The 13086-nt window shown below is 34.8% G+C and overlaps 1 protein-coding gene across 1 annotated transcript; it reads left to right on the top strand.

The window, feature by feature from the left end:
• The first annotated feature begins 5870 nt into the window (after nucleotides 1-5870).
• On the top strand, nucleotides 5871-8014 carry LOC133316495 (zinc finger protein JACKDAW-like). Its single transcript, XM_061518252.1, has 3 exons — nucleotides 5871-6009; nucleotides 6125-6521; nucleotides 6699-8014. The coding sequence occupies exons 1-3, from the start codon at nucleotides 5871-5873 to the stop codon at nucleotides 7768-7770; spliced, it is 1608 nt and encodes a 535-aa protein (XP_061374236.1). The 3' UTR covers nucleotides 7771-8014.
• Nucleotides 8015-13086: the final 5072 nt, after the last annotated feature.

The following is a 13086-nucleotide window of genomic DNA, read 5'->3' as shown; positions in this document are numbered from 1 at the left end:
TTATCGTCACCACCACCACCACCATATTGTCACTATTACACCACCCCCGCCACTACCATCACCACCACCGCCACTGTCACCTACCACCACTGTCATTGCCACCAGCACCACCATGATGCCTTCACAACCACCACCACCATGCCACTGCTACCATTGTTGCCGCTACCAACCACCATACCCATCACCATTGTCGCAACCATTGTCATCACCTCCACCGCTACCATTACCACCGCCATCATCATAGTCACTGCCGTCACAACCACCACCACTATCTTAACCACGTCACTGCCACCACCACTACCGTACCGCCACCGCCACCGCCACCGCCACCACCACCACAACCACACCATATGAAAAGGAAAGTGATGATCTGAAATTTTTTTGTATTTAATAGAAATTATTATTTTTATATTATTTGTTGTGTTATCAAACACAATTCTCATTCTCGGAATAAAAATAGAACATGTTATCAAACACATTTTTTTTCTCAAAAACTATTCCAAGGCACAGAAATAGAAAAGAATTGTTTCTTTTCAGAAACAGTGCTAAAGAATAGAATGGTTGTCATGCACACTCTTATTATGATAAACTCAACTTAAACTATGAACAATAGTAATTCAGTCACTAATATATAACTAACACATATATTAAGAAGTAAAACATCACCATTCACCACAACTATTTAAAAAATGATTGGATCTGGATAATCTGGTTGTGTGATATATATCTTGACCCCATCTATGCCTTAGCCTTGAAGAAAGAAAAAATGGTGTCTTCCATATTTGCACGTTGAAGCAATTGTCATGTTTACGCATCTTATTTTTCTTAAGAACCTCAATCTAACCCAAGCTATTGCTAGCAGCCTCCTCTTCACAAGTCAAAACAGGTCCTCCCTTAAGCATTGGAGCTCTCTCTTTCTCTACTATTTGTGGCTTAACCATATCTTAAGCTAAGTACTTACAGTTTTGTCATAGACGATTCTGCGAGGCGAAATGATCAGCCTCAATAATCCAAGCTAACAAATTGCGGTACTAACATACTGAAATATTGTTTATGATGCCTTTGGTATCAAATAAAAAAAAAAAAAACACATAAAAAAGGCCTTGAAACGTCTAATCAATTCATATACAGGAAAGTAGATCCACTTGTGAATATATTAATGTTTGCTTCTCTGATGCATATTCATTTTTCAATCCATAGGATTTCTTTGAAAATCTAGCACTAAAACGCGTTTTTGGATAGCAAAACTTTATAGTTTATTTAGAAATGAACTCCAGGTTAGTTGTTTAAAATTTGCAAGCGAAGACCAAGCCTTTATTGAATGAATTATAATTTATAAACAAGAATTATGGGGCGTTCAGTCTCTAAACGCTTGCGGGGAAGACGGGGGGGAATCCATGGAATTGATGTGTGTGACGTGTGTCGTTATCTCAATGGACATAATGTATGGATTTTTATATCGTACCTGAGAGTTTCATTCCTTTCCATGGACGAATATGTAAATCAAATCAGAGTTCTTTTTAATTTATAATACTAATTCATTTGAAAAAGCAAGCAATTATATATTTTTCATTATTTTACTTTAAATTTACGTACACTATGTATAAGTAACACCGAGCATGTGGATCAACTCGTAAGAATTGTCCAACTTAAACAATAGGGTTATATGACTTGAACGAAATAACCCATGAATAGGTGGAAAAATTCAAAAAAACTATTTCCGTGTGTCTTAATATTTTCTAAAATTAAATTATTAATTAGCACATGGGGTTTTAAATGAACAGGTGGAAAAATTTAACTCATAAGAATTATCCTGACTTGAACGAAATACGTGGATCAATTGATAGGAATTGTCCAACTTAAACTATAGTCTTATCTGGCTTGAACGAAATAACCCATGAATAGGTGGAAAAATTCAAAAAATTATTTACCGTGTCTTAATATTTTGTAAAATTAAATTATTAATTAGCACATGGGGTTTTAAATGAGTGTCAATGTGACAATAGGAATTGATCATCGGATACCAAAATGAGGATGAGAAAACAAAGAATATAGATTGGAAAGGAAGCTCCGAATGCAAGAAGCCAAAAGCAGTTGAGTTGTCTGATATTTTTATAACATAACACATTACGTTTTCCCCTAATTATTATAATTTAATTATTATATTTCCTTATGTTTCCATCAAACTATAATGTAAAGATGCAGCCCCAGAGCATCGATCCTGCTCATTCAGTTCCTGAATACAATATTGTCAAATAGGTTGGGCCCCAACAGATTCTACTTTATCTAATCCTCTAATTCTATCTAATTAATTATTTCTTGGTTTGATTGCTAGTTTTCACCTAATTCTGTTCCTCACCAATTCCACTAGCTAGTCAAGCCCCCAAAGTTGATGATGCAATCTTAATCCCTTTTTTAAATGTTTAATTAATGTTACCTTAGGTAAGTTGCAATTCGTCAAGTCTTTCTTAATATTAACACAAATTAAGTGGGTACTCAAGCTTCTAATATATTATACTAAGTTTGGTATATCAAAAGTGACAGCTTTTAACTGTGGATATTCATGGCAATTGGACTGCCCCATGTTTTTTTAAACCATTAATTACCACATTTAAATGCATGGGACCAAATGAGGTAATATCTTAGAAATTCAATTAACGCTGGCCGTTGGTTACCATGGCCACAAAAATGGGATTATGCCAAACTAAGCACTATACACTTTAACTGGCTAGAGCTACATAAATGATTTTATTCTTCTCGTATGCATGTGGATTCAAAAAGGAGTATCAATAACGTAGGCTGGTCCTCCTTTTAATTGCATAATTAAGCACGTAGGTTTATGCTTATTAGGACGGTAAAGGCTCACCCTCTCCTCATCTAACCCATTGCAGTGAAAGTCAACTATAGCTAGTCTATGCATGCATATATGAAACCAAGTCAGTTGAAATGCGTGTACAATCTCTAAACAACCATTCGCATGAGAAAATTTAACATCCTTTGAAACAATCGGTGCCCTCTATGGAATAGTATAGTCCTGAGTCCTCGTATATATATAACTAACCTTATGTAGTAGTAGTGGTTTAGTTGAGGTAGGAATAAAAAAGGTCAATGTTGTTACTTGTGATGAATAAATTTGTTCACACAAGGAGACACGTAGGGTTGTTGGAAATAGACAGAAAGAGTTATGACGAGGAATCGGAATGTATAAATTTTCAAAGCTAAGTAAACTTTAATCACGTGGATTACATATGGTATAGAGAAGTAGCTCAGGCTAGTATTATATATATAACTTGAAAATTATTGGCTCGCTTAAATAGTTATTGTTCATCTAAAAAAAGATAAGAGTACAAATAATAGAGGGATTGTGCAGCTGTACGTATATATATATATATATATATATATATATATATATATATATATATATATTTATGTGTATTGCATTAGTCCGATAGATTTTTAGAAGAGTGTAACTATATTATTACATGTTGGGTAAAATTCATACTTCGCATTCATATGACAATTTTTATTGGCAGGACGCAGAGAAAGTTAACGGAGATGTGGGAGCAGCGCACCCAAGACAACGGATGCCTGATACTGTTGTAAGCCTTTAACTTATTTTATTTATTTTCTCTTTTTTAATAGTTTAAGCTTCGACTCATGAATAGTTATTGCTTAAGGTTTCTAAGAATATTTATATATTCATTTTGTAAATTGAGTGCTATAATAAATACTGTGAGAAGAATATAGTAAATATTGCTGATGGATGTAGCCCATGTTGAATGAAACAAGGTAAATTTTGTGTTTCCTTTTTCTTCCCTTCTCTCTTTCCTTACTTTGTGATTGTGTGTGATTGTTACAGTCCTAACATTAGATATAGAGTATCAATTTAAATTTATCAACAACAAAAAAAGTATCAATTTAAATTTGAATTCGATCAATTGACAATTTTAGCCCAACAAAAGAAAGAGATTGGTTAATGATTGTCTTGGCTTGGTGATCATCTAGTAACTCTCATTAATTGTAGGAGTTTGATTGTGGAGGGTGAGGTGTCTTTTTCATTCAAGTAATCTCCAAATCTATACTTAAAGTTCGTGGTTAGTTGGAATATTCCTTTTAACATACAGGTATATATCTATATGCTATATATGCTTTAAATACGACACCAATTTCTTTAGACACAGATAAAAAATTGTTTGGTTTAACAATTACAGTATAAATTGTTCACAAAACTTTCTCTATCACATCTAGTTAGGACACTGCTACGAACAACAAACTAGGCAGGGCCAGCCCATAAAAAACTTAAGCTTTATTAATGTAACATCGTGGTCATGGTGACCAAACAATACGATCATATTCCCAGACATGTTTTTATGCTATTCTAACGTAATGTACGCGTATAAACATACATACATCAACTAACATCTAGTCTTAGCTATAACCTCGCCCTGTGACTTCTCATTGACTTGTACCTGTAAGCGCACTGTAACCTAATGCACAAGTATTGATCACGCTCGCACTTTTTGGAGATGGACGGTGCATCAAGGGTCCCCACACACTCCAATTTTTTTTTTTTGGGTCCCACGCTATGACTCTGACAGAGACAGAGGTATCACGGACGGTCCTATCACTTTGCATTGGGAAAAGAGAAACCTCCCCCACAGGGCCCCACTATATAATGTATTGGACCCCACAATATTCAGAGTCTTGCATACAATAATCTCATCAGTGTCTGTGTTGTGAATCTGATTTAATCTCTTGCATGCTAAAAAAAGCGGGGGGGTCTTACGTTACTGTAATTATGGCTTAATCATTCTACACAAGATAAAGGTTCTTAAAAAGGTAACTCACTTTTCTGTTACCCCTCGTTCTCTGAAGAACCACAGCATCATTTTTTAACCTTTGATTTTCCTATCTGTACTGCATGCACAACACACAAGTAGTCAAGCACAAACCTTCCTACTATTACTCTAGCTATTAGTCTAGTACTAGTACTAGTACTATTAAATTACTATTACTACTTAGCTCTCGAGATTTTCATCATAATAATATTTTTATTCACTTCTACGAAAAGCTAGTACTTCAAAAGGCTATTCAAAAAAATAAAATTCGGCTTTCTAAGCAAACAATTGGAGTTTGTGCTCTAAAAAATGTTCTACAAAGACACTACCCTCCTACACATTCAAATTTATGGTTTACTAGGCAAAAAGGCAAAAGAAAGGTAGCTCACTCCCTCAAACACAAGACACACTATTCCACAATATTGTGCGTGTGGGTTGTGTCTGTTTTTGTTTGTCTCTGTGTGTGACTGTGAAAGAGAGAGAGAGAGAGAGAGAGGGTGTGTGTGTGTGTGGTGGCCCATCAAAATATATGGCTCACCGTGTTTGAGGATACCAGTAAATAAGATGAGAAAGAGACTACTCCCAAGACCAAAGACAGCAAGAGAGAGAGAAAGAGAAGAGGTTGGGAGAAAAAAAGAGCTGATATATTTATTTATAGCCATGTTATGGTTATAAGAGCTTTTGGTTTTATCTTCAGAGAAATGAAATCAAACAAACAAGAAACGAAATCACTAGTTGGAAGCTCTTGCATTAGTATATATTTTCTTTTTTAGACTTTCAAATACTTTTGGTTCGATTCAAGTTTCGTTTATGGCTTTTTCCTGTCTTTTGGCAGAATGATATATATATAGCCAGCCACTCTCTTTAAAGAATTTGGGTACCCTCCAAAAGAATTTATGTTCATTTCTTGGCTTTTGCTACTCCAAAACCATTGTTTTCTTCCTTGTACTGTCTGAAACCTTTGAAAAAGTTTGCTGTTTGCTTCTGTCCAAAACCACTCCACTATAGCTTCTTCACTCTCTTTCTTCTAATATGCAAATGATGCCCGGTGATCCCTTTTCTCAATCCACTTCAATTGGAGGGTTTTCTCAAGAACAAAACACAAACCCAAACCCTAACCCTAAACCTAATCCTGTCCCCAAGAAGAAGAGAAATCTACCAGGAACACCAGGTCGCTCACCATTCATTAAAGCACTCTCCTTTCTAGCTGTTCTTCTCTTTTTCTGTTCTCAATTTTATATTTATTTTTTTATATTTTTCAAATGGGTAATTAATTTTCATTACAGATCCAGATGCCGAGGTCATTGCTCTTTCACCAAAGACCCTCATGGCAACGAACAGATTCATCTGTGAAATATGCAACAAAGGGTTTCAGAGAGATCAAAACCTTCAGCTTCATCGAAGGGGTCACAACCTTCCATGGAAGCTACGACAGAGGTCCAACAAAGAGGTGAAGAAGAAGGTTTACATCTGCCCTGAGAAGACTTGCGTTCACCATGACCCATCAAGAGCACTCGGTGACCTCACAGGTATAAAAAAGCACTTCAGCAGAAAGCACGGTGAGAAGAAGTGGAAGTGTGAGAAGTGCTCTAAGAAATACGCAGTCCAATCAGATTGGAAAGCTCACACCAAAACCTGTGGCACTAGAGAATACAAGTGTGACTGTGGCACCCTCTTCTCCAGGTACTTAAAATATATATACATATGTGTCTGTTGTAAATGAAATAAATGTTTATATATATATATATAAATGTAACATGTACGAGGTTTATTCATTCATTTAATGCTTCCTTAATTATATATATACATAGTTTTCAAAGAATAAGGTAATTAATGGGGTTTTCATTGAATTTTGAACAGGAAGGACAGCTTTATAACTCATAGAGCATTCTGTGATGCCTTGGCTGAAGAGAGTGCGAGACTCACCTCAGTTGCTACAACAAATCTAAATTTCAAGAACGAAGAGGGTATTACTACTAGTGTGATGAACAACAACTCATCACAGGGTGGTTTGGGGCATGGACTACAAAATGTAGCTGGCAATGGAATTCACCAATTTGGTCCACATGGGTCGTTTAGTCTAGATTTTAATGGAATGGGTGCAGAGCAGCAAATTAGGCCAAGCTTATCACTATGGTTGAACCAGGGGAACCCTGGTGTGGGACCAAATTCTGGGATTTATGGTTCATCATGCTCTTCATCAGGTTTGCCTGAGATTGTGCAAATGGGTCATCAGGTTAATAATTCCTTGATTGGCTCTTCTTCAATATTGTCTACTTTTGGAGTGCCTGCTACAAATTCAACAAGTTCAAATCTTTCACTGTCTTCACTACCTATTGGGAAAAGGGGAGAAGGTGGAAATGTAGACTTGGCATGTGTTTATTCTGAGGGTCAAAACAAGCAATCAAGGCCAGCTCCTCCAATGTCTGCCACTGCACTTCTTCAAAAAGCAGCTCAGATGGGTTCCACCAGAAGCACCAACCCTTCCATTTTTAGTGGTAGTTTTGGAGTAATCACTTCACCTTCCTCCCAAACTACCACTCTCAATAGTAATAGTAATACCAATAATAATAGTAATAGTAATAATAATAATAATAATAATAATAATGCCTTTCAGAGTATGAAGCAACCTGAGAATTTTACTTCGACAACTAGCAATGCAGCCATGATGGGAAGTCCTACTAATTTTGGCTCATTGACGCATTCGTCAAACAGTTTTGATCAACTTGTGATGCAAACCAATGGGCAACAAAGTGAGCCAGTGAAATTGAAGCTCCATTCAAACGCTGTGGAACATAGTTTGACAAGAGATTTTCTTGGCGTGAGTGGTGGAGGAGGAGGAGCTGGCCATCAATTCCTTCCCCATGAGCTTGCAAAGTTTGCTTCTATAGGCTCATCAATGGGGTTAACCCAGTTCACAGGCAACCAGTGAAGTCGTTTTGAGCCAACCCTTTCATGTGATGTGTTATGAATCTTTGTAAAATAACATCAAACTTGAATCTTCATCAAGCTTTTGGTTCGTGTTGGGACCCACTGCATGTCGGAGATAACTGAAAGAAATAGCGAACACCAAGTCATGCATGTTCTCCTCATTGTTGTTGTTGTTGTTGTTGTTTTATCTTCTGTCTTAACCTTCTTGTTGTTTTTGGCTTCTCATCTTCTTTGAGAGAAGGGAATGGAGGTATAAAATAATGAAATGAGTTACGTTAATATTTATTTTTTTAATTCCCCATGATTACTCAGCTAATCAAATTTCTTAAGATAGGTGCGTACCCAATATTCAAACTTGAGATCATACCACTATTTAAATTGAAATAATATTTACCAGTTGATCACGTATTTGGTGCTAATAAATATTAATATATATAATTAGTTGCAAGGGTAACCCAATTTGATTCGTTTGGATATGTTTTACGAAATTTTTAATAATAATAATGCAGGGGAGCATTTTCAGGAGTTATAAATCTTGGGGAATATTACTCTTATATTCATGCACTCACATATTAAATTAAATGTGAGATTCATTTTATATTCTTTTTCAATTTATGAATATATGAAAGATTTTTTTTTCTTGCGTAATATAAAAGTAATATTCCTCGTAAATCTTTGCTTACCCTTTTGGTAGATATATATGAAGTGCAACACAACACAGTACTTGTTAAGTAGGGAGAATCTAGGTGCCAGAGTAGCTTTTTCGGTAGACCCTGATTTCATTGTCACTATTAGAAAGTGAAGTCTCCAGCTACCCAGTGTTAAACAGTGAAAGTTACATTCGAGCCGTTAGATTTGTCAAGTGGTAGTGGTAGCTACAGCTATATAAAAATCACGTCATAGTAATTAGAATCATCATGGGTGAAATGAATATATGGCTAGCTGCTGGTCAAATTTCTGTGACTCATTGTGTTTGGAATATGGATTGACGACACTTGATTGCTTGACAGTTCGTGGTTGCTGTTCTCTCTCTCTCTCTCTCTCTCAGCACAGTAACTGTAAAGTGTGTCCTTGACTGCTTCCAATTAGGATCAATGTCCAAAAACGATGCAAATGTGTAAACCAAGAATCACTTGCATACTTATTGATGCTGTGCATTAGATAACCATCCACAATTACCGGAGTAGTGAACTACTTGACATGCTTCTTAAATTAATCTCTTCATTGCTACGTACCAATAATTATTGATGGGAATATGTGGCCGACCCCGTTGAAATCAATAAGTATTTTAAAAATGTTTGGCTTTCTATTACATAAGGAAAAATCGTTTATCGTTTTAAATGACACAACTTATATCATTTCACTCTTACAAAGAGGTGAGATCCATACCTTTATTTTTTTTGTCAACTCTCTCTCCTCCTTTATCTATTTCTTTCTCTCTCTTAAAATGACACAACTTTACATCCTTTAAAATGACACACACTTTTTCCATTATATAATTATAGACATAACATAAAACTATGAAAATAACATCTTCCTCAACGGGAGTGGATCCTCTCATGTGAAAAAGTGATTGTCATGACCACTCATTTAAAAATTATACATTTTTCTCTCTCTTATCTCATCACCAATGAGTGATTGTGATCAAATAACATGATCACTTTTTCACATGAGAGGATAAAATTATACACTTTTCTCTCTCTTATCTCATCATGAATGAGTAATTGTGATTCAATAATAAGATCACATGACTACTTTTTCACATGAGAGGATCCTTCCTCCACAGTTAGCTGGCGTTGGTACTAGCTAGTCTTATTTTGGAATTGATGTTTGCTACGGGCTAAAATAATTTCTGCCTCTACCAGAACTAATAAGAAGTTTAATGGATTTGTTAGGATTTTGAATACCAATTAATATATAATTTTTTTTTGAAAAAGCTCACGACCGCATCTTAGATGAATGGGATAATATTTGAACAGGAGAAGTTGAGTTTGCACTTTGCAATAAATTGATTGTGAAATAAAAAAATTAATTTTTTAGAACTATTTATGTCTTTTCTTTTTTAGAGCTTTCTTTAATTGGTATGTTCTTTTAGAATGGAAAAGAAAAGAAGGATCTAGGTTTGAAATCTATCTCTTATTTCACAACACATTTGTAAAGGAAAGGAAAGGATGTGAGGTGATAAATTTTTCGAGGGCCCCACCATTTTCTTATCTTTTCCCTTTTGGTACGTATGAAAAGAAAGGAAGAAAAAGTAATTTTATGCGCCTCATTATACATTTACATACACTCTTATTTATTTATTTAATTTACATGCATTTTCATTCTTTTTCTGTATAAAACTAAACAAATGAGAGAAGATATCACTTCGATCTTTTTTATTAGCTGAAAAAGGAGGGGTAATAATACATCGACTTCGATCTGCTTTTGTTTTTTGTTTTTGCTTTTTTTTTTGGTTTTTTTTTTCTCTATATTCTTTCTCTTCCTTTTCCTTCTATCATGCTAACAAAGTTGAATGGAAAGTAAGGAGAAAGAAAAATATTTATTTTTGTGGCTCTCATAATTTTTTCCCACTAGTTGAAAGCTATAATTTCGAGACCCGCCCAAAATCGAACTAATCGCGAAATGATGATCCGATTGGAATATTTCAAAAAAAGATATATTAATACTCTCTTATTGTTTTGTTTTTTGTATTTTTTTTTCTTTTTTATATTGTTTTCGGCGATATCAATCGTCATTATTTGCTGGTTAATGAATAGATTGCATGCATGGTGCACCCGGTCACCCTAACGTTCCCAATATGTTCGGGCTTTATATATGATGTACCTGTGCGTGGTTCGGTTTGGTTATGTTTTGTATATTGAATCGAATTGAGTTTCCAAATCAGTTTTAAAAAATGGTTTAGTTTCTAAACTGACTTGGAGAAAATAATTTAGTTATTAAATTGGTCTGAAAAAAATGTAATTCGGTTTATAGTTTGCAGTTTAATTCAATTCATCTGAATTTTTTACACTCTTGAAAATGAATATAGTTCGGTTCAGTTTTGTTTTCAGCCCGAACCAAACTAAACCAATAAAATGGTTCGGTTCTCAATTCTTAAACGTGTTCAAATAAAGTAGTTCAGTTTTTGAAACAATACAAAACATACTTACTGTTGATATATATAGTCCCGCATTGGTTGTATGAGCCAACTAATGTGGAGTTTATAAGGCATTGGGCACTCCCACCCTTTGAGCTAGCTTTTGGGACGGTGTATCCCAAGTGTTGAGAAATATAGTCCCACATTAGTTGTATGGACAACTAATGTGAGGTTTATAAGGCCTTGGGCACTCCCACCCTTTGAGCTATATAACTTTTGGGGTGGTGTATCCCAAGGTTCTTTACAAGGCCCTCGCCGCCTCCCCCACTTTCTCTTGTGGCGTTTCTTAGCACAGGTAGGCTGGGCATGTTGCATCTTCCACTCTTCAAGCCCAATGGACTCTAGTGTGAGGGGGCGCGTTGAGATATATAGTCTCACATTGGTTGTATGTGCAATTAATGTGGAGTTTATAAGGTCTTAGACACTCCCACCCTTTGAGCTAGCTTTTGGAGTGACGTATCCCAAGATTCTTTACAGTTCCCTTGATGCAGTTTGGATCAATTTTCAGTTCAGTTACTTTGATTTTTTTCACACCCCTTCGGCCCTTCCTATAATATCGTTATTGCTTTTGCAGGGCGCTTACTACATGTTTGCTCCGAATTGATTCTTATTAGTTATTAAACAAAGGTCAAAGAAGGGGGGTCCCACCACTTTGGAAAAAAAAATTTAAGTTGAAAAGACAAGTTAATACTAAAGAAAGTGAGATGACACATTATTCAATGAATTGGTCTTATTTTTTTTTAACATTGACAAAAAATTTGGTTTAAGTAACATAAGAATATAAACCCTTCTTGTTTATATTCTTATAATTTTTTAATGCATTTAAAATTTTATTTTAAAAAAAATTTGGGGGCAACACGTCACTAAATATGTCGACATAAATAAAATTTTTTGAGTCTGCCATTGAATTGAAGTATGATCGGTCATAGTTTATAAAAGTTTATAAATAAAAAGTTTCTAAATATGTGATTCTCTTTCTTATAAGTACATAAAGATATAATTGAAAAAAAAAGGGCCGTTGATGTAAGAGAAACTGTTCAACGAATTTTTATTTTTTAGTATCAAATTCGGTATTTTTTTTTCAAATAAAATTATATTATTTTAATCTCTGTCTTTTTTTCATATTTGCTTTCATGATTATTAATTTAGGAAATGATATAAGAATTATAATACCCAAAAAGCTCTCCAGTTCAAGAGGTGTATCTAGAGGGTAGGCCATGGCTAGCTAGGGCGCAGCAACAGGATTCTTGAAAATGCACAAAAAGAGAAGTCCTAAGCGTAAAGAAAATTGCACAAAATGAGATTTCAACTTTTTTTTAAGTGAGATTTCACTTTTTATTGGTATTTGTCATGATCAGCTTTTTGAGACCTGAGTCGGGCCTAGCAATCTCTTTGAAGTTTGAACTCCTGCGTTCCCTAACAATAATTATCCTACTTTCCCTTTTTTTCTCTTTTTTACAAAGCTTGGTGAGTATTATATATAGGTTGTACAGCATATAAATTGTGTATTCTTTATGGTTTGCTTTTCAAAATAAGTCAATACTTGACTCGACAAAAATTTGTTCTCCTTTTTCAAAAATAAAATAAAATTGTTCTCTAACTAACAATAAAAAAAAAAAATGAAAATCGGCTCAAATTTTTGCCTTGTATGGGAGTTTATCCCTAGAGATGCACAAAGATGGGCACTGCGCCCGAGAGTGGGCTTGGTTCAATTCTATTCCAAATATTACCCACAAAGCTCAACCAACAAATTCACAAGTCACAAGTGTTATAAAAATTGAATTGGACATGTCGGTTGGAACTGAAAACCGATAAACCAATTATATAACCGATTTAGATTAAATAATGGATAAAATATGCAAGTGATTTGGTGTGATCTGGTATGAATCGGAGTGAACCAGTTGATTTTACTAAACCCAGTAACTTGTTGAGTCAAAAAAAAAAAAAACTTAATTGAAATGAAATGAACAGTGAAGATAAAAAAAGATAAAAGAGGAAGAAGAGTGGAAGACGTCGGAAGAAAGACTGGCCACAGTGAAAGAAATAAAAGTTGAAATTTGAAAACCAACGCTGAAGAAAGAGAAAACGATATAGAGAGATTTATTTTTTTGGTTTCGTATGTACCACTCATTTCTTATTTCATTTCCTTCTTTTTGAATTTTTTCATTAGTTAAATTT

Source organism: Gastrolobium bilobum, unplaced genomic scaffold (genome assembly GCF_033153095.1).
Source record: "Gastrolobium bilobum isolate Gb01-03AN ecotype WA unplaced genomic scaffold, APGP_CSIRO_Gbil_v1 utg8685, whole genome shotgun sequence".
Classification (NCBI taxonomy): Eukaryota; Viridiplantae; Streptophyta; class Magnoliopsida; order Fabales; family Fabaceae; genus Gastrolobium; species Gastrolobium bilobum.
Note: the sequence above shows the minus strand (reverse complement) of the source record. Positions and strands in the feature narration are given on the sequence as shown.

What these genes read in the sequence shown, in the direction of transcription:
- LOC133316495 (XM_061518252.1), top strand. Translation starts at nt 5,871, where the DNA reads ATGCAAATGATGCCCGGTGATCCCTTTTCTCAATCCACTTCAATTGGA. An exon ending in AAATCTACCAGGAACACCAG is followed by an intron (nt 6,010 to 6,124) that starts GTCGCTCACCAT and finishes TTTTCATTACAG; the next exon opens with ATCCAGATGCCGAGGTCATT. An exon ending in TGTGGCACCCTCTTCTCCAG is followed by an intron (nt 6,522 to 6,698) that starts GTACTTAAAATA and finishes AATTTTGAACAG; the next exon opens with GAAGGACAGCTTTATAACTC.